The sequence below is a fragment of the Leptodactylus fuscus genome, chromosome 7 (assembly GCF_031893055.1).
Source record: "Leptodactylus fuscus isolate aLepFus1 chromosome 7, aLepFus1.hap2, whole genome shotgun sequence".
Lineage (NCBI taxonomy): Eukaryota > Metazoa > Chordata > Amphibia > Anura > Leptodactylidae > Leptodactylus > Leptodactylus fuscus.
The window spans coordinates 138,813,584-138,836,219 of record NC_134271.1 but is presented as its reverse complement, the minus strand read 5'-3'; the positions used below and the strand labels follow the sequence as shown (position 1 = coordinate 138,836,219).

Below are 22,636 nucleotides of genomic sequence, written 5' to 3'. Positions count from 1 at the left end.
TCACAGGTGACCCCAAAGTTACCGCAGTACAGGTGTAGTTTTTTTTACCTCAGAGAATGGCGGTTTTGACAAATCCCTTGTGACTCTGCGGCACCATCTCTACATGACTTGGAGGTAGAAGGGTCACCTAATGGGGATGGAGACTCCATGTTGGTGACCGGAGCTTCTCACAAGATGTCCATAGCTGGGCTATTTAGGTTTCATGTAATATAACTTGACACCAGAGGCGTAACTACTGGGGTAACAGCTGACACAGGGGCCCGGACATTAGGGGCCCGGCGACAGCTGCTACACCTGTGGGTTTTTTTTTTTTTTTTTTCTTAATAGGCCGTTACTGGCTGGAGTTACTTCAGACGGGAACGGGCCCTATTTACTTACCGATCCTGGCAGGGGATGGGATCGGTAAGTAGTGCCGTGGGCCCCACAAACACTATTATTAAACTTGGGGGTGTTTTCAGACCCCGAGTATAATGATCGAAGGCCCGATGTAAGCGAACATAAAAAAACATGTTACTCACCTCTCCGGGCAGGCTTCTGTGACTCTCCCTGACGCCACATGACTGGGGCCTACGTCCCGGGAAGATGGCCGACACCACCGAGGACTGCAGCGGAGCCAGAGATAAGTAAGTAACAGTGTTTTTTTATGTTTGTATCCCCCCCTTCTGTCTCAGATTATTATACTCTGGGGTCTGAAAAGACCCCAGAGTATAATAATTGTGCACGGGTGTCCACTATGGGGACATAATACTGTGTGCAGGGGCCACTATGGGGGATAATACTGTGTGCAGGGGCCACTATGGGGGATAATACTGTGTGCAGGGGCCACTATGGGGGATAATACTGTGTGCAGGGGCCACTATGGGGACATAATACTGTGTGCAGGGGCCACTATGGGGACATAATACTGTGTGCAGGGGCCACTATGGGGACATAATACTGTGTGCAGGGGCCACTATGGGGACATAATACTGTGTGCAGGGGCCACTATGGGGACATAATACTGTGTGCAGGGGCCACTATGGGGACATAATACTGTGTGCAGGGGCCACTATGGGACATAATACTGTGTTAAGGGGCCACTATGGGGACATAATACTGTGTGCAGGGGCCACTATGGGGACATAATACTGTGTGCAGGGGCCACTATGGGGACATAATACTGTGTGCAGGGGCCACTATGGGACATAATACTGTGTGCAGGGGCCACTATGGGGCATAATACTGTGTGCAGGGGCCACTATGGGACATTATACTGTGTGCAGGGGCCACTATGGGGCCAAAATACTGTGTGCAGGGGCCGCTATGGGGACATAATACTGTGTGCAGGGGCCGCTATGGGGACATAATACTGTGTGCAGGGGCCACTATGGGGACATAATACTGTGTGCAGGGGCCACTATGGGGACATAATACTGTGTGCAGGGGCCACTATGGGGACATAATACTGTGTGCAGGGGCCACTATGGGGACATAATACTGTGTGCAGGGGCCACTATGGGGACATAATACTGTGTGCAGGGGCCACTATGGGGACATAATACTGTGTGCAGGGGCCACTATGGGACATAATACTGTGTGCAGGGGCCACTATGGGGGATAATACTGTGTTAAGGGGCCACTATGGGGGATAATACTGTGTTAAGGGGCCACTATGGGGGATAATACTGTGCGCAGGGGCCACTGTGGGGACATAATACTGTGCGCAGGGGCCACTATGGGGACATAATACTGTGTGCAGGGGCCACTATGGGACATAATACTGTGTGCAGGGGCCACTATGGGGGATAATACTGTGTTAAGGGGCCACTATGGGGGATAATACTGTGTTAAGGGGCCACTATGGGGGATAATACTGTGCGCAGGGGCCACTGTGGGGACATAATACTGTGCGCAGGGGCCACTATGGGGCATAATACTGTGTGCAGGGGCCACTATGGGGCATAATACTGTGTGCAGGGGCCACTATGGGGCATAATACTGTGTGCAGGGGCCACTATGGGGCATAATACTGTGTGTGCAGGGGACACTATGGGGCATAATACTGTGTGCAGGGGCCACTATGGGGCATAATACTGTGTGCAGGGGCCACTATGGGGGATAATACTGTGTGCAGGGGCCACTATGGGGCATAATAGAGAGGGGCAGGAATGCGGGGGGCCACGGGGCCCAGCTGTTCCTAGTTACGCCACTGCTTGTCACACATAGAACCGCTCCTCTAATGTCTATGAGAAGATTCTTCATACATACCTGTATACTGCTTCCTAGACTTCCGAGTTCCCAGGTGACTATGAAGAAACTATGTCTTAACCTCTTATTTGCTTTCTGATAGTTTTTACTATTACACTTACTAGTGTTACATATTGTCTCGCCTTTATCACACCAATGTAACCCTGGAGTGTCCAGCTATTGCAGATAGACTGACACCTTGCCATCATTGTATAATAGTATGTTTATTAGTATCATATATAATATAGCAGCATTATACCATAGTGCTGTACACACATAGTACAAGTAAAACAACGGAGTATAATAAACATAAAACTAACTATATGATAATATTAGCAGATTGTTCTATATTATGCACCTAAACCATAAATCACATAAAGCCTACTTTCTATAATAGAGCACATAAATCAATACTACGAGTGAATAGAAATATAAAAACTCTTTAAAAAAATAAATAAATAAAAAAAAAAATATCAAAATAGTGATTTTGTTTCAACACTTTGCATCCTAAAAAAAAAAAAATTGAATAGAAAGTAATGAAACCATCAGACCTTCCCTCTAAGATGGTATCAATAAAAACGTCACCTTGTCCCTCATAAAAATATGCCATACTCATCTCCGTACACATAGATCTGAAAAAGCTACAGGTGTCATAACATGGCGACATTTTTTTTTTATTTTGCAAAGTTTTTTTTTTTTTTTTTTTAAAAAAGGCACGAAAAGGTTTCCAAATATTCAAATTTTGTATCACTGATCATATTGACCCGCAGAATACAGGTAACGTCATTATTTTTTTTTTTTTTAATGTAGATTGTGAGCCCCATATTGGGATCATAATGTACATTTTTCCCTATCAGTATGTCTTCGTAGAATGGGAGGAAATCCACGCAGACACGGGGAGAACATACAAACTCTTTGCAGATGTTGTTCCTGGCGGGATTCGAACCCAGGACTCCAGCGCTGCAGTGCTAACCCCGAGCCACCGTGTTGCCCCAGGTAACGTCATTATTACCACAAAGTGAACACGGTAAAAATTAAACCCATAAGAAATTGGCACAAATGCATTTTTTTCCCCCCAATTCTATCTCATTCAGAATGTTTTGTTCCAGCTTCCCAGTACATTGTACAGAATATTGTATGGGGTCATTACAAAGTACAATTTGTCCCGCAAACAATAAGCCATCATGTGACTCTGGGAAACGGGGTAAAAAACAAAAAAACAAGATTCTTGGAATGGGGAGAGAGAAAACATGAAATGCAAAAATGAAAATAGGCTGAGACATGAATGTGTTAATGTTAACCCTTTCCCGACATCCGCCGTAATAGTACGGCACATGCCGGGTGTGTAACAATGGCAGCCTGCAAAAGAAATGATGATTTTTTGCAATGCATTAACATTGTAATGCATTGCATTAGTGATCAGACCCCCTGGGGTTCAAGACCCCCTAGGGGGTCTAAGAAATGCAAGAGAAAAAAAAAAAAAGTAACAAAAAATAGAAATTTTATGAAAAAGTATTAAAAATTCAAATCACCCCCCCTTTCCCTAGAACACATATAAAAGTAGTTAAATACTGTGAAACACCTACATGTTAGGTCTCCCAGTGTCCGAAATCGCCCGCTCTACAAATCTATAAAAATATTTTCCCTGTACGGTAAACGCTGTAGCGGGGAAAAAAAAAAAATAATAGAAAATGCCAAACCGCCGTTTTGATTCTGATAAAAATTTTAATAAAAAGCAATCAAAACAATAGCATTTCCCAAAAATGGTAGAACTAAAAAGTACACCCGGCTCCGCAAAAAAAAGACGCCCTATGCATCCCTGTACACAGACGTATAAAATAGTTACGGCTGTCAGAATATGGCGACTTTTAGAAAAAAAAATTTTTAACACCGTTTTGGATTTTTTTTAAGGGGTTAAAATATAAATAAAACCATATAAATTTGGTATCCCCGGCATCGTACCGAAACACAGAATACAGGGGACATGTCATTTTGGCTGCACAGTGAACGCCGTAAAACCAAAGCCCGTAAGAAAGTCTCAGAAATGCATTTTTTCTTCAAATCCACCCCATTCTGAATTTTTTTCCAGCTTCCCAGTACATGGTGCAGAATAATTAATGGCGGCATCATGAAGAAAAATTTGTCCCGCAAAGATTAAGACCTCATATGGCTCTGGGAGCGGAGAAATAAAAAAGTTATGGGGTTTAGAAGGAGGGGAGTCAAAAACGAAAATCAAAAAATGCCATCGGCGGGAAGGGGTTAATGCTGGTAAACTATGTTGTCTACTCCTTAAATTGGGCTTCCATATTTTAAAACTTGTAAATCTCTTCATCCTGATACCTTGGCGGCAGGAGTACAGCAGTACAAGAGCACAGGAGTACAGCAGTACAAGAGCACAGGAGTACAGCAGTACAAGAGCACAGGAGTACAGCAGTACAAGAGCACAGCAGTACAACAGTACAAGAGCACAGGAGTACAGCAGTACAAGAGCACAGGAGTACAGCAGTACAAGAGCACAGGAGTACAGCAGTACAAGAGCACAGGAGTACAGCAGTACAAGAGCACAGGAGTACAGCAGTACAAGAGCACAGGAGTACAGCAGTACAAGAGCACAGGAGTACAGCAGTACAAGAGCACAGGAGTACAGCAGTACAAGAGCACAGGAGTACAGCAGTACAAGAGCACAGGAGTACAGCAGTACAAGAGCACAGGAGTACAGAGCCATTTGCCAAATACAGACTTGGACTTGATCTGTCAGCTATCAAAAAGCAAATAGTGAGCAGTGTAATCCAGGAGTCCGCCATCTATGTGACTCCAGCTGTGGTAACTATAACTCCCAGCATGCCTTAACTGCTGCTCCCTACCATGGCATGCTGGGAGTTGTAGTTTCACAACAGCAGTAGTGCCACAGGCTGTGATGTACTTCAGCCCCCTGAAGAAGCAGGGGCGAAACGGTCCGTCGGGGCTCAGAGTGGAGGTCGCAGCTGGTGAGCAGTGATTTATGTACATGCTTCACATTTTGTCCTATGTAGGTTGGCTTATGTAATACTGGCATGTGTGTGTAACTTTATATTGGTTCTGTTACCTTATATGCTCTTACTATAGAGTGGTGATGTGGGTATGATCTTTGCAATGCTACAGATATATTTTTTCAATTAAGTGCCCTGATCTTGTGATATTGTGGGCAATAGGAGCCTATTTACATTTATATATACAAAATACTGGGCCTCTCTATACACACATTTATTGTGGCTGTTCTCATCCCCTACACCACTAGCAGATTACACACCTGCTGGAGCTGCTCAGTCCACTGCGACCTCCACTCTTGTTGTGTGCTTTTAAATGTTTTTATGTGTTTGTGTTTTCCTGATACCAATATTTTTTACAATTAAAAACATTTTTGTAACAATAAATTTAGATTTAAAATCAAAAGAATTTTTTGTGTTATTTATACATTGATACTTAGTTGGTGCTTTGCGGTCAGGTTTAGTTGGTGGGTCTGGAGCAGAGGAGACGGACAGTCTCCAGTGCTGGCAGAGATTCTGGTAATGCTGATGAGGCTGACTGGGGGAGGGGGAGGGGTGTCGAAACGGAATAAAATAGGAAATAAAGTGCCAAGTTTAGCTTGAAACATTCATGAAGGGGTGGCTGTCCTAGAGGCCATCAGCCACCCCCAGCCAGAATATAAAGTGCAATATATGAAGAATAAAAATCAGCAATGAAGTGTTGTCCCATTAGCAGTGACATGACGGGTTACAATGTCACCGTCTTTAGAAGGATTATTCTCCTCTTCTCCTGCGGTAGAGGAATCCACATTCTCTTTAGTTGATCCATTTGCTGTTAGTTCCGTAGTGCAGCCATCTTCTTCATCTCGTTCTTTAGTATCTCGCTTTCTTCTTGCTCTGGATTTCTTGTACTGCATAGTGAATAGGAAACACAATGTTAAAGGGGTATCCCGCCTTATAAAGTCTGCCATCACTTTATTCTAGTGGAGGGCGATCTCCGAAATCTGCTGGATACTGTTACTAGAAAGCAGAGAAATATTACCGTGTCTTCTGTATCAGTGGGAGGTATCACAGTATACAGATATACATGGTAATAGACGTAAGGGACTTCCGGATCATAAATGGAGAGATTCCCGTCATTACTGGGACTGACATGTCAGATGAATATACCGTATTTTTCGGACTATAAGACACACTTTTTTCCCCAAAATTTTTGGGGAAAAGAAGGGTGCGTCTTATAGTCCGAATGTGGCACCCGCTGTAATAGAGAGGCGGATGCCGGCAAGGATTAGATGCAGGTGCCGGGGCCTGAGACATCGCTGCGCTCCTCTGCCCTGCATGAAGCCAGCAGCGGCGATGCTATTCCGCTTCTCCGTCCCCCCGCCGCTGGCTTCATGCAGGGCAGAGGATCGTAGCGATGTCTCAGGCCCCGGCGTCTATCCCTCCCCGACATCCGCCTCTCTAGTACAGCGGATGCCGGGTCAGTATCCGTGGCCCCTTCTCCCCCGGGGCCGGTCCCCACCGGCCCCGTACCTGTGAAGTTGCAGGCCGGCTCCTGCGCGGCGATATCGCAGGAGCCGACCTGTTCGGGTGACAGCCGGGAGCCTAATGAGGCTCCCAGGCCTGTCACTGCTGCATTAGTATTGCGGCTGGGTCTATGACCAGCCGTAATACTAATATACAGAATGTCCCATAGACGGCAATACAGTTGTATTGCCGTCTATGGGACTTGCAATCAAGTGACCGCAGGTTCAAGCCCCCGGGGGGGAATAAAATAGTAAAAAAAAAAAAGCTTTAAAGATATACAATAAAAATATGAAATAAAAGTTTTAAATCACCTCCTTTTCCTAGAATATATATAACAGTAGAAAATCATATATCATAAACCGCCAGGTTTTTTTTCAATACAAGGTGATCTAAGCAATGGATATTCCTCAAAATGGTATAACTAAGAAGTACATCTGGCCCCGCAAAAAACAAAACAAAAAAACACTCTATGTGTCCCCGTACAGCTGCAGGGTCACCTGTCAATGTGGCCTTGCAGCTGTTGCAAAACTACAACTCCCATATATTAAATATTTTACCATTTTTTGCTTCAAAATTTTTTTTCCCTATTTTCCTCCTCTAAAACCTAGGTGGGTCTTATAGTCCAGTGCGTCTTATAGTCCGAAAAATACGGTAAACCATTAGAAGACGAGACCCAGACAGATTACAGTAACTCACCGCTATTATGGCCACGATTATGACAGATATTGGTATGACCAATAGGCTATACAACCAGAAGAGTCGGTGACTTGTGAATTGGCGCTCGTCACTGGTTATGTCTGAAAAAAGAAAGAAAAGTTTATTATCGTCCTATTGTATAGACAGAATGAACAGCGAGACAGGATGGAAGGAGAACACAAAGTATATTATGATGATTATATAGCAGCACATTTTTGGAGCCTCCCCAACAAATTCCATCACATTTAATGGAAAAGCAATACTGTGACCTTCATCTGAAATGTTTCCAGTATTGTGGCAGACGCCATGGTTGGTCGATACGACTACTTTACCTTAAAGAGGTTGTTCAGGCTAATTTTTATTAGGCCGGGGGAAAAAACAAACTCACACACTCGCCTGTTCCTGGTGAGCTGTCTCTTGCAGAACTTCTAGTTTCCTGTGAAGTCTCGGATCCCTGCAGCGGTCATGTGACTTCTGAGGTCAATCAGTGGCCTAAAGTAGCGATGTCCCATGTCCTTTACCGAGGCCGCTGAATGGCCGCAGCAGTCACATGCAGAAGAGAAAAACCTGAGCTGCCGGACCGCACTGGGAGACACCGGAGCACCAGGGACAGGTGAGTAAATTTTTTAAAAATTTTTTACCTCCCCCGCCTAATTTAAAAAAAAAAGAAAAAGAAAAGCCTGGACATTCCCTTTAATGAGTGAAGTCATACAGAGGTGATCAGCTATGGGCCTGGGAGTTGGGGCCCCCGACGATCTTTAATTGATGATCTATCCTAAGGATAAATCATCAATACAAACTCCCAAGAAAATCCCTTTATAACAGCAGAGATCGGAGGACCCTTTGATTTCCACTGTCAGGCCGGCCGGGGGCCCACACAGAGTAAACACCACGATGTAACCGCAGTGTTTTACAGTACCTGCAAAGTGAATGGGATTCTGGCTAATCCCATACACACAGTGCAGACAAATATTCGCAGCGGACACACGGCGATTTCAAAAACCGTTGCGTTTGTGAAAATCACAGCATGTGAATTATATGTACAGAAATGCCGGCCGGTCCTAGCCAGAATACAGCGTATTACATCTACTACTCTACTGTAGAGGAGCGGTAGGGTTATGTGGAGCGCTCCATCACTGTATGGCGGTAATAGATTTAGTGCATGAAACAGAACATGTAAAATATACTTACATCTGCACTGAGGAAATAAGCGCAGCAAAGAAAAGAGGAGACAAATCCTGTTAGTACAGTGGAAAGCGAGCGAGTGCAGACAAGGTAGTATACAACATACATGAGAGAAGACAACAAACAATACATAGCACAGCATGACTCTAGACCAGGGGTCCTCAAACTACAGCCCGCCACATGTGGCCCGTGCCGTCGTCTGGATCACTCACTAACGGGGAATCCAGGATTCCCCAATAGTGAGCGGATCGCTGCTTTCAGTTGTATGTGCAAATGCATTTACTGTACAACTGAAAGCTGTCCTACACTGACGGCACAGAGTGACCTCTGCCCCGACTAATACTGTGGGGAGGGCCTGCTGTGAAGCATATAATCTTACATTTTTTTTAAAAACTATATTTCGGCCCTCCATTGGTTTGAGGGACAGTAAACTGGCCCTGTTTGAAAAGTTTGAGGACCCCTGCTCTAGATGTTTACCGTGACTAGGACATAAAACAGCTTGGCTCTTATTATTTCACATTAAAGGGGGTCTCTGGTTCTACAGCTGATGGCCTATCCTTAGTCGCTTCCTGAAAACACCGCTATAAGTGTAAATGAAGCTTCTTCCTCCATAGCAGACCCTGCCTTGGACTGCACCAGTCACTTGTCTCCTTGACCACCAATAATACATTACAGGCTTTGTAGAGTGCTCGCCGTCCACATATATAGATTTAGTCTAGGGGTATACAGAGACGTCACTGTAGATATATTGTTGTACATAGGAATGCACTGAGTAGCCAGCAAATATCTGCAAGTTAGTGCAGTCCAGTAAAATCCCATATACATGGAATGGGTGACAAAGTGGCCAGAAATATCATATACATCACATTGTTACCTGAGGTCAGGACACATATATTAGTGATGTTTCTTGTAAGATTCAGCGTCTGATCACCAGAGGGGCGACCACGGTCACCCCATATCACTTTGGTTAGTGTCCGGTTCATGGGACACAAATGACCTGGTTTCCCATTAAGATCTAGAGAGGAAACAGAAACAGAGTCTTGTAATAATAATATACATAACCAAAACCTGAAAGATTGTATCACTGGAAATACAGTATATGTGCCTGGCCAATAATGTGTGTGTATATATATATATATATATATATATATATATATATATATATATATATATATATATACACACATACACACCGTATTTTCGGACTATAAGACGCACTTTTTTCCCCCCCAAATTTCGGAGGAATGTGGGTGGAGGAGTGGGTTTGCAGCATGGCCGCGCTACTGCCACCGCTGGTTTTCTTCAGCGGCAGGAGCGTGACAATCTGCAGGCCCCGGCAGCTAAGACACTCCCCGGCATCCGCCGGTCTATTACAGCAGATGCCAGGGACTGTCTTAGCTGCCGGGGCCTGCAGATTGCCACGCTCCTGCCGCTGAAGAAAACCAGCGGTGGCAGTAGCGCGGCCATGCTGCAAATCTGCTCCTCCTCCGCAGGTCCCATCAGTTAAGTTAGCCCCGTACCTTTAGTGATGCAGGCCGGCTCCTGCACGGCGAGGCCGCAGGAGCCGACCTGTTCTGATGACAGCCGGGAGCCTAATGAAGGCTCCGAGGCTTGTCATAGATATATATTACTATCGCGGCTGGTCTATGACACTCCGCGATAGTAATGTATAGAATCTCCCATAGACGGCAATACACTTGTATTGCCGTCTATGGGACTTGCAATCAAATGATTGCAGGTTCAAGCCCCCTAGGCGGGGGATAATAAAATAGTAAAAACAAAAAAAAAAAAAAAACACTTAAAAAAAAATATAATAAAAAATAAAATAAATAAAAGTTCACCTCCTTTCCCTAGAATACATATAAAAGTATAACATTACTGTGAAACATATACATTAGGTATCCCTGTGTCTGAAAATGCCCGGTCTACTAATATTTTTATGTACAGTGAACGTCAAAATCAAAAGTGCTAAACTGCCGGGTTTTTCTCTCTGTTTTGCCTCTGAATTAAATAAAAGGTGATCTAAGCAATAAACATTTCCCAAAATGGTATAACTAAAAAGTACACCTGGCCCCACAAAAAAAAAACGCCCTATACATCCCCGTACAGCTGCAGGGTCACCTGTCAATGTGGTCTTGCAGCTGTTCCAAAACTACAACTCCCATATATTAAATATTTTACCATTTTTTGCCTGAAAATTTTTTTTCCCTATTTTTCTCCTCTAAAACCTAGGTGCGTCTTATAGTCCAGTGCGTCTTATAGTCCGAAAAATACGGTAATCCAAAAAAATATTAATCATATTTTCTAAGCAGAATTTTATTATAATTGGGGAACTTCAGCAGGACATAAATCTGAAGAACTAGCAGAGAAAAATCATGTAGTGGTGGCAGCAGATTGCTTTTGGCATTTTTTTTTTTTTATTTAATTCTGGTCTTCAGCTTTGGGATCCAGCTTAGAGCGCAAACCTGGGGAATTTTCCTCTGTTTTAAATGTTGGTTATGGGACCCCATATCTAGTGACAGGTTCCCTTTAAAGGGATCCTATCATCAAAATGCAATTTTATGTCACTACCACATAGGAATAGCCTTAAGAAAGGTTATTCTCCTACCTTCAGATGTCTTCTCCGAGCTGCCGTTCAGAATATAATCCGGTTTTCGTCTGTATGCAAATGAGTTCTCTCGCAGCACTGGGGGCGGTCCCCAGCACTCAAACAGCACTAAAGGCGTCCCCAATGCTGCAAGAGAACTCTCCAGCGACGCCTCTATTTTCTTCTGGGACAGGCCTCTTCACGTTTCTTCTTCTGGCCTTGGCTTGAAACATACACATGCGCAAGTAGAGACCCGACGGCAGAGCCGACTGCACATGCCAGCCTGGTGTAAGCGGCCATTTTCTTGTGGCCGCTTTACCCCGCTTACTGTGCAAGCTGCCACAAGAAAATGGCCGCTTACACCAGGCAGGCATGTGTAGTCGGCTCTGCCCGAGACCCAATGGCAGAGTTGACTTGCACATGCATAGATGTTTCAAACCAAGGCTAGAAGAAGATGCGTGAAGAGGCCGTTTCCTGAAGAAGATGGAGGCGGCTCCGGAGAGTTCTTTCGCAGCATTGGGGACGCCCCCAGTGCTGCGAGGGAACTCTATTTGCATACCGACGAAAACAGGATTATATAGTGAACAGCGGTGCAGAGAAGACATCTAAAGGTAGGAGAAGAATAGCCTTCCTTAAGGCTATTCCTACGTGGTAGGGACAAAAAAAAATTGCACTTTAATGATAGAATCCCTTTAAGCCAAATGAAAGGAAATGTATGGTGAGGTTATAGTGATTTTATTCCCAGGTCTTACCTTTTATCACATAGATAGTTTTACTGTCGGCACTGACTTTGTTATAGGGGTTAACAGTGAACCTGCCAGTTACATTGGATGGAATAATAAGTGTGCGGTTATCATCGCTCAGCCAATGCCCATCAGGCAGGTCCCCGCCATTGTAGGTCCAGATCTTTCCCTCCACATCTCCGTCACAGCTCACAGTGAGGGTTACATTCTCATTGGTGACATTACAGGACAGTTCACTGATCCGGACTTCATCTAGAGGAAAAGAGAACATTCTTTATATCTTTAGAAACATAGATGACAGCTCGAAACGTTAGGGGCTCATACATTTATTTTATTGATTGATCTTACTTACTTCTATAGCACTAATATATTCCGCAGGACTTTACAGAGATATTGTCAGACACTGCAGTATACAGGGCTCACAATCTACATTCCCTACCAGTATATCTTTGGAGTGTGGGAGGAAACCCACACAAAGACGAGGAGAACACACAAACTCCTTGCACATGTTTTTCCTTGCCAGGATTCAAGCCCAGGACTCCAACACTGCAAGGCTACAATCCTAACCACTGATCCATCATGCTGCCCACATAACACACTACCGGGCCTAGTCCAAAAATACCAGGCTGAAGAGCAATCTCCTGGTAGACGGCTGTGCTGACTATCAGAGGACCTTCACCAGCAGATAACACGGCTCCCTAAACCATCACTGATGGTGGAAACTTCACACTAGACCTCAAGCAGCTTGGATGGTGCACAGCGGCCTCTCCGCTCTTCCTCCAGACTCCAGGACCAAAGAAATGAAATGCAAAATTTACTGAAATCTGAGAACACCTTTGACCACTGAGCAACAGTCCAGAACGTTCTCTCCTTGGCCCAGGTAAGACAATTCTGGCGTTGTCTATTGGTCATGAATGGCTGACACATGGAGGCGACACTTGAAGCCCATGTCCTGGATACGTCTGTGTGTGGTGGCTCTTGAACCAGCAGCGGTCCACTCTTTGTAAACCTCCCCCAAGTTTTTGAGTGACCTTTTCTTAACCATCCTATCAAGGCTGCGGTTATCCCGGTATCTTGTGCACCTTTATCTACCAGACGTTTTCCTTCCACTCAACTTTCCATTAATGATACAGCACTCTGAACAGCCGGCTTCTTTAGCAATGACTTTTTGTATTCCCAAAGCAATGACCAATTGAATTCCAAAAAAAAAAAAAAACCTAAAAAACTTTTTGATAATAGTCTAAAGTATTGAGATGCACTTGTAACTGTGCAGACATTGATAACAGGACGGCAACATTGAAGACAGAAAGTATGGCAGTTTTCCTAGACAAAGCCAACAGAAGAGGTTTTGCCTTTGGTAAATCTCCAGGATCACTTACCATGTATTACGTATCTGATCTCTTGGGAAGATTCTGAACCTCCATTGCCGTTCTTGCAAACCAGAATATAACGGCCGCCATCGCTCTTGACTATGTTATGTATAGTGACTCGGCCAAGGGATTTATTCACACTGATCCGTCCCTCAAATTCCTCTGATATTTGCGGTGGCGTCTCAGGATTACAATAGATGTAGCTGTTCACATTATTATGATGAATCTTGTAGTATCCGTTCTTCTCACAAGGCTTGAATACAAAGGTTATGTTGGATGAAACGGCTGCATGTTCTTCTCTTATGGCCAAGACTGGTGAGATGAAGAGAAGAAGCGCTGTAGAGAAAGAGAAAATATCTATATTACCGATCTATAGAAGAATCGCAGACATCAGATCATATGGCGCCCATTACAGTCTATGGTAGTTATACCCAATCTTATTTGTATGGAGGATCCATGAAGAGTTTCTTATAGTCTCCAGATCACCACATTCAGGCCATATAATAGGAATCATGTGTCGGCTGCATCTGCTGGACCGACAGTCACCTACAGTGCTAGGGCTCCCTATAGGATCACTGTCCTGTACTGTGCCATGTTTTCAGTATAGGACAGTAGTCCCACGGGGATGTCTAGCATCATAGATAACTAGGTTTGGCGGTCGGACCCTTATTAGGACACTGGTGGGATGGGTGACCCTTGAAAGAGTTGTGTCATTTGTGCAGGTGTTGCCGTCTCCTCATTGTTTACATAACATCCAGATACTGCAGAATGCCATACAGGGGTGGACTGGCATTGTGCATCAAAGGGTATATACCTCCAGAGCGGAGGACAAAGGGGTAGCACTGGCAGTGTGTGTTGGACAAATCTTGCAAAATACAGTGCACAAGGTTTGCCCGGTGGTTTCACTTGGACTGTACAGGACCTAACTGAAACTGCCATTATACTGCGGGGTCTCTTCAGACCTCAGAGTATAATATGCTGAGGACCAGGGGAGGTGACAAACATAGTAAACAGTGTTACTCACCTCTCCTGGCTCTGGTGTCATCTTAGAGACGTCATGAGAGTGTCATTTTGCATCATGATGCTAACGTGACCGCTGAGGCCCAATCACAAGGGCCCGCCTATAAAATGGGACCACTTTCAGGTCCCGATGCACCTCTGATGCCATACATTTGGTAATGATGGTGCAGGGTATGGCAGTACTGCGTACATCTGAAACCGATGTGCAGGTCCACGGAGAGGTGAATAGTGAGAAGCTGATGTGGGGAGGGGGTGCCAAGAGCCGTTTCTCCCAGTGATCCAGGTCTCTATTTACAAGCAGATGTGCCGCACCCCAGGTCCTGGAGCTCAGGGTTGGGAGTCACTATGCCAGTAATATGGAAAAATAACCATCATAATGTAAAGGACACCAGGGATGGATCGCTGAGGGAAAGGAAACAGGAGTAAGGAAGGTCATTCCATGTCAAGTGGACCAGTGCTCCCCACTCGACCAGCTCCGATTGTGCTGAAAATTTATAAGGATGTACATGTATGTTTGAAACGAGGTTCTGTAAATTTTTAGGGCCAGATATCAAATACCTGGGGCACTGTTGACCTTTCACTGCAGGTTCCACCAAGACTGTGGCTTCAGCTAAGAGGATTTTGCAAACTTTGGCACATGGATGCTGAAATTTGGCATACTAGTAGAGATGAGTGAGTAGTATTCGTTCGAATATCCAATCCTATTATAGTCTATGGGAAAAAATAGCTCAACTTTTGCTGCTAAACACGATAAAATTATTACCGGCTATCACAAGACAATATATCGGATGCAATTTTATGTCAAAGTAGCTTGAAAATCACGCCGCATGACATTTATGCCAAACTTTGCCCAGATATAACTCAAGACCAAAAACCAATAGTAACTGGTGCTTTGCCCTGTACACCAAACATCTACATGACTTTGCATTGCTGCAATATCATGGTCAGAGTATACTGTATATACTTGAGTATAAGCCGAATTTTTCAGCCCAGTTTTTGTGCTGAAAAAGCCCCCCATGGCTTATACTCGAGTCAGCAATTTTTTTTTATTTTTTTTTTTAGGAGGGGTCTATGACCAGCCACAATATTAATGTATAAAATCTCCCATAAAATAGTGCAAAAAAAAAAAAAAAAGACGTTAAAATAAAGTAAATAAAAGTTGTAAATCCCTCCTTTCCCTAGAATACATATAAAAGTAGAAAATGACTGTGACACACAAACACATTAGGTCTCCTGTGTCTGACAGTGCCCGGTCTACTGAATATAGGGGATCTGCAGTGCTCCTGTTCCGTCGGGAAGGGGTTAATAGGAGCACTGCAGATCCCCTATATACAGCCAGGCTGAATTCCAAGTGGGGGAAGAAAAAACAGTCCTCAAGCTCAGGGAAGGGGCAGACAGACAACCAAAACACCCCCTCCCCTTCCCCAGCAACTACTGCACCCAAAAACTCCGGCCACAAGTTTTCCCAGTTTTTTGTGGTAAAATTAGGGGACTCTGCTTATACTCGAGTATATACGGTATGTATTTGTGGAGCTATTCACACCCACATATGATGAAAAACGTATAGAATTCAAATTTTACCTATTTTTAGGTCAAATTTCTCAAAAAGGGTACCCCTAAAATCTCTGAACCGATTATGTTGCAAATTCAGCAACAATTCCAGACCACTTAGACTGAACATTATGGCTTGGGATCCTAGGCAAAGACACCCACCCTCAGGCTTCGGTACCTGCGATAAAGAGGCCGCCCGTGGCTGGCCTTGCAGGGCTATCGGCCATGGCTCCTAGGCGATGGGGCTGCCAATTCTCGAAAGACAGGATTATTACAATTCTTAATAGGATTATAATCCCAATTCTTAGGGAATTGGTAGTGGTATAACCACCATGGACCAACGCAAGGGTTTGAATATATATATCTCAATGAAGGAGTCCAGAATGCACAACAGACCTGTGAAAAACATGATCCGTGTCCCCCAGTCTATATCCTGCACAGTACCGACCACCGCCCCTCCGCTCCCCTCCCTGTATACGGGCAGCTGATAGTGTCAGGCCGGGCTGTGACACTCCATAGAAATGACAGCACAGTGCAACAGATAACGCCACCTACCTGTGAGGATATACCGCATCCTGTCCTACAAATATCGCACCGCCCTGCTCAAGTTCTAGCTCCCGGCAGTCCGCGCTCCGAACTTCACGCATGCTCTGTGCATTGAATGAAGTTTACGAGACGGAGGGAGAGGAACCAGCTGGAGTGCGCATGCGCCATCTCCAGTCACGCGAAAGGCAGTAAACCCCCCCCCCCCCCAAAAAAAAAAAAAAAAACAGTGACTTGTGCGCTGGTCACGTGACAGGCGGAAGATTCCAGTTATCGGGCCGGCAGAGCTGTTCAGCACCAGCATCGGCAATGACATCCGAGGACTGACTGCTGGCCCAATAACGGAATAGTTACTTATTTTCTTACTAAATTTTATTTTTTGATGTTCATTCGGTCTGATAACTTTTCAGCAGGCCTTTGCTCAGATGTTAGAGGGTTAAGGGTTAATAGACTACTGGTAACTCGTGACGTAAATAGATATGAATAGAGAATGGTAATCTCTCAGCCAACCACGAGAGGGCAGCATTGGTCTGCTCAACCACTTCCCTATAGTATAATATGATAGTCTTCAGGAGTGAGTCTGCACAGATGGTTATGGTTCGATCGCACCCTGGTCACACACGATCAACTTATTTTTCCCGCACATCTAGCACAAATATCTTTATTTCCACCGAACTTAATGTAGTGGATTAATACTGGTGCCCTAAAATAAATCTAACATAGGCTAAAAAAATATCACCTCTCTTCTCCCTACAGAATACATTTACCACAACACATTTTTACAACTAACATTTTTCAGAGTATTCACCTCTAAATACAAAGATGCATCTAAGCTAGACCACATCGCCTCCTTGGTACATGAACCCTGGATGATATACTTCTAACCATGGGGGATAATAGGTATACATTAAATATGTATAAATATAAAACTAATACAATCTGTATAGGGTGATAGGAAGATGGAACAGAACACTGGAGGGTTGGAGGATCTGCTGAGTGTATACTAGATGGGAAGGAGGAGATTGAGAGAAGGAGAAGACACAGAGAGAGACAGAGAAAGAAGACAAAACCCAGCCATATAACCTAGTCCACAATACGTGGCACCAGTCCTAAGTATACAGCAAGTTCTCTTACCTCTTACTGGAAATTCTGCTGTCTCTATTACGTTACAGAGGCAGAAATTCTTCTTTGCAGTACAGGATGTGGAAAGTCATAAAATTGACTCCTCCTCCTCGTCCTCCACCCCTGTAATTCTGTTGGGCGGCCAACAGACATTTAGCTTCACTCCAAACCAGAAGTATAAAAGTCAACTCTAAGCCACACCAAAGAAAGCCATCTGAACACGGCATTGTACAGGTTCTCCGTTGAACTCACAAGATGCCTTGATAGCCTCAATAGAACAAAGTCCATGAAATACCTAGTCTGATCCTAGGAACATTATGACTGGTGTCTCCTATGTCAGTCGTAATCCATTTATTTGCTGCCATAAAATATATTAAGAGACTCCGGTCTTGTAATAATTCTGGCAAATCTCAGGAGGTCCTGTGCAGTGGCGTAACTAGGAATGGCGGGGCCCCGTGGCGAACTTTTGACATGGCCCCCCCCCTCCCGACGCTGAAGACCTCGACCAACTGACCCCTACCACCGCCGCCACCCCCCCGCGCATTTCTTCACACACTATATTGGCCCCCATAGTGGCCCCTGCACACAGTATTATGTCCCCATAGTGGCCCCTGTACACAGTATTATGCCCCATAGTGGCCCCTGCACACAGTATTATGTCCCATAGTGACCCCTACACACAGTATTATCCCCCATAGTGGCCCCTGCACACAGTATTATGCCCCATAGTGTCCCCTGCACACAGTATTATCCCCCATAGTGACCCCTGCACACAGTATTATCCCCCATAGTGACCCCTACACACAGTATTATCCCCCATAGTGGCCCCTGCACACAGTATTATGCCCCATAGTGTCCCCTGCACACAGTATTATGCCCCATAGTGGCCCCTGCACACAGTATTATGCCCCATAGTGGCCCCTGCACACAGTATTATCCCCCATAGTGGCCCCTGCACACAGTATTATGCCCCATAGTGGCCCCTGCACACAGTATTATGTCCCCATAGTGGCCCCTGCACACAGTATTATCCCCCATAGTGTCCCCTGCACACAGTATTATGCCCCATAGTGTCCCCTGCACACAGTATTATGCCCCATAGTGGCCCCTGCACACAGTATTATGCCCCATAGTGGCCCCTGCACACAGTATTATCCCCCATAGTGTCCCCTGCACACAGTATTATGCCCCATAGTGGCCCCTGCACACAGTATTATCCCCCATAGTGGCCCCTGCACACAGTATTATGTCCCTTAGTGGCCCCTGCCCACAGTATTATGCCCCATAGTGGCCCCTGCACACAGTATTATGTCCCCATAGTGGCCCCTGCACACAGTATTATGTCCCCATAGTGGCCCCTGCACACAGTATTATGCCCCATAGTGGCCCCTGCACACAGTATTATGTCCCCATAGTGGCCCCTACACACAGTATTATGTCCCCATAGTGGACACCCATGAACAATTATTATACTCTGGGGTCTTTTCAGACCCCAGAGTATAATAATCGGAGACCCAAGGGGGGGGATACAAACATAAAAAACTCTCTTACTTACCTTTCTCCCGACTCCCCTCCTCTCCGTCGGCCATTTTCCGGGACGTCATGTGACAGGGCCCTGCGTCGCGGGTCATATGACGTCACGCAAGTAGGCCGAAGCCTGCGCGGAGCTTGGAGAGGTAAGTAACAGTGTTTTTTATGTTTCTTACTTCTCTGGGCCTCCGATCGTTATAATCGGGGGTCCGAAAGGACCCCCTAGTATAACAGTGCTTGTGGGGCCCGCGGTGTCACTTACCGATCCGGGCCCCTGCCAGGATCGGTAAGTATATGGGGCCCGTGGAAATACTCCAGCCGGTAACGGCCTATTAAAAAAACAAAAAACGCAGCGGTAGCGGCTGTCGCCGGGCCCCCTAATGTCCCGGGCCCTGTGGTAGCGGCTACTGCTGCTACCACGGTAGTTACGCCACTGGTCCTGTGCACCAGAATAGAAATCTACACTAGACTAGGGTGGGCATAAATGTCAGGTGTTTAATGGGCAGCGGGTTGTGGATCAAAAAATGCTACCAAGCTAGTTAAATATTGAACCCAAAAAATCCCAATACTAGTTGTGAAAAAGAATGATACCACAGAATAGTCACAGATTCCCACTTTGTATCACCGTTCCATTTCACAGCACAGGTGAGTGGAGATCGCAGCGGAAACAATCCAAATAGTATGAGTCATAGGATTGCATAGAAATAACAATAAAAAGACGCATACAATAATTGTATAAGTGTGGTAGAGCTATAAATACCCTGGGGTAAGTATAAAGGTCAAAAATATATGCAAAAATGCAAAGACCTTAATGTAAGTATTATGGCTCAAAGAATACCGAGCAGTACATAATACCCTTGACATCCAGATGGGCTGTAGTGAAAAATTGCTATATGTGCATGTAACTCAACACTATAGATGTGAATAATGTTTGCATCATCCCAAACATTAGTACATGGCCCAATACAGATAGCACAAAAAGAGGGTTAAACATAAATTGCTCACTGCTCCTGAGCCCCGACGCGCATTTTGCACCCCTGCTTCATTCGGCCTCTGGAGCCCCCTATATTTCTGACCTTTATTGATTTACTGTGAATGGGTTGTGATGTTTCTTCTTGCTTGCATATGTATTATTTACACGAGGGTATTTATATTTCTAGGATTCACTGACATGACATGAAGCTGACAGTGACAATCATCCTAGTACAGCTGCCCTTGCTTCATGTCCTATATCTAGGGTAGCTGTTCTAGGATGATTGTTTGTGCAGCTCACCAAGCTTCTTCAGGTCTGCCAGACCACATTGACGTGGCATTAGGCCAGTAACCTCGGGTGAGGCAGACTCAGGAGAGCTTTTCTATCATCTATAGTCAGCGGAGCACCTCTTATACCTGGCTGTCTCTCTGTTGGACATGTTATAACCAAGGGAGTCAGGCTATTAGCGTGGATAGGAATTTATATCTGCCATCATTTACGCAGCTAAGAGTGTATATATATCCTATACCCGGAGTCATCATACGAATACATTGACATTCTATCATTACTATGTAACATATACATATACTGTACATATATATATATATATATATATATATATATATATATATATATATATATAATGTTTTCTTCTAGAAATTTTGTCAGTGAATCCTATTAGATCTAGGAGTACATCTATCTTGTAAATCAGTGAATGGTATGTATATTTTTACCATGCTTATACAATTATTGTACATGTCTTTTTATTGTTGTATGTGTCTGTTTTAGAGGTCAGCTCTAAAAAAAGGAATTAAAAAAAAAAAAGACATCAGGACAGGTGGCAGGTACATACATGACAGAAGAACCATAGGCCACAGGTATTAGAGATACATCCATGGCTAGCAGAAGGACATAGATTCACACATGGCAGGAGGGGATGCAAACATAACAGAAGGACATATGCCATCTCCCATAGTGATCCCTCCTCACGGTATAATATTCCTACAATTTTTTTGCTACTCACTAGCTATTATACTCTAAGGTCTCTTCAGACCCAAGAGAGGTGACAAACATAAAAAACAATGTTACTCACCTCTCCTAAGACTATCAGTGGTGTCTTGAAACAGCAGGGTGTTGCGCAGGAGAGGTGAGTAACACTCTTTGTTATGTTTGTCACCTCTCCTGAGGCTCCACTTATACTCTGGGGTCTGTAGAGACCCCACAGTATAATAATAGCAGTTTCGTTTTGGCCGTATTTGGTCCAAATGAAACTGCTGGTCGAGGACTGAGGCTGCCATGTGCCTTGTGTGCCAGGAGTTGCCGACCCCTGCTATACACACAGGTACGCAGGGATTGGGAAAAGAAAGCTTAGCAGGTGAGCACGCTCAGGTTGTAACGGGGATCTTCATGACTATTTTTATGATGTTCCATTTTAATGAGCCATTAAAAAACAGGGCATGTCCAATTGTTTCCTGTTTTACAGATGCTTCATTGGACTCAAGTGGTAAATTAGATTCCCATGCCCAAGTAGCGCCTGTATAGCGGCCACTAACTCCACCGCGCTATGAGTCCTTTGTTTGAGAAAAGCACATTACAAATCTTTATCATTCTCATTCATTCACGATTTTCCCTTCCATTTGTTGTCATCTAACTCTTAAAGAAACAGGCCAGAGGAATCTTGCGGTCAGGAATGCTGTACGTCTGGTTTGGTAGACAATCCACCTGATGACAAGCTCCAGCCAGTGGTAAGGTTCCTTGGTGAGAACCTTGTAGTCCATGTTCAGGAGAGATGGGACTCCAGTTCTTCAATTCCCTTTGCTCTCCTTTCTGCATATACAAGATTGTGATCATTCCTTCCCATAACAACAGACACAATCTGTCCTCCATCACCAACTTCTTATACAGGTGCGGGCCAGTGAGGTCTTACCGCATTACATAGAATTCTCTTGGGAAACCTTCAGTGACTGAGCTCCTGCTGGGCAGGAAGGATTTAGCAGCACAATGTACAGGGTTAGGCAGGGAGGTATGGATGATATGAAATAACAGTTAAAGAGGTTGTCCCATCACAAGGATCCTATCTATACTGCTTGTTAATGTGGATGTAAGACTTTTCCTAAATACATTGCTTCAGCAATACTGCTTTGTTTGTCCACTATCTCACTTTATTCATTTTTTTTTGACACATTCCTTGACTTATCTGGTCATAAGTCAAGTGATGTATCTGCTGCTCGGAGGGAGGAGGGGCTACAAAAGTGCACGGGAGCGAGCCTGGAGGGGGGGGTAGTTTACCCTTTGGGGGGAAGGGGCCGCCAATACAGACCCGGCATCCGCTGTGATAGAGAGGCGGATGCCGGGGACGGTTAGACGCCGGCACAGACGTCTGCAACATCGCTATGCTCCTGCACTGCATGAAGCCAGCAGCAGCAGGAGCGATGCTGCTATTCCGGGTGGAGGAGCGGAATAACAGCATCGCTCCTGCTGCTGCTGGCTTCATGCAGGGCAGGAGCATAGCGATGTTGCAGGCATCTGTGCCGGCGTCTACACTCCCCGGCATCCGC

The 22,636-nt window shown here is 44.8% G+C and overlaps 1 protein-coding gene across 1 annotated transcript; it reads right to left on the bottom strand.

The window, feature by feature from the left end:
- Positions 1-2,859: 2,859 nt before the first annotated feature.
- Positions 2,860-21,856, bottom strand: LOC142214575 (uncharacterized). Its single transcript, XM_075283517.1, has 7 exons — positions 21,731-21,856; positions 17,588-17,639; positions 13,349-13,675; positions 11,979-12,221; positions 9,514-9,654; positions 7,455-7,555; positions 2,860-6,142 (listed from the first exon to the last, which is right to left on the bottom strand). Exons 1-7 carry the CDS (start codon positions 21,854-21,856, stop codon positions 5,939-5,941), a joined length of 1,194 nt encoding a protein of 397 aa, XP_075139618.1. The 3' UTR covers positions 2,860-5,938.
- Between the last annotated feature and the right edge of the window lie 780 nt (positions 21,857-22,636).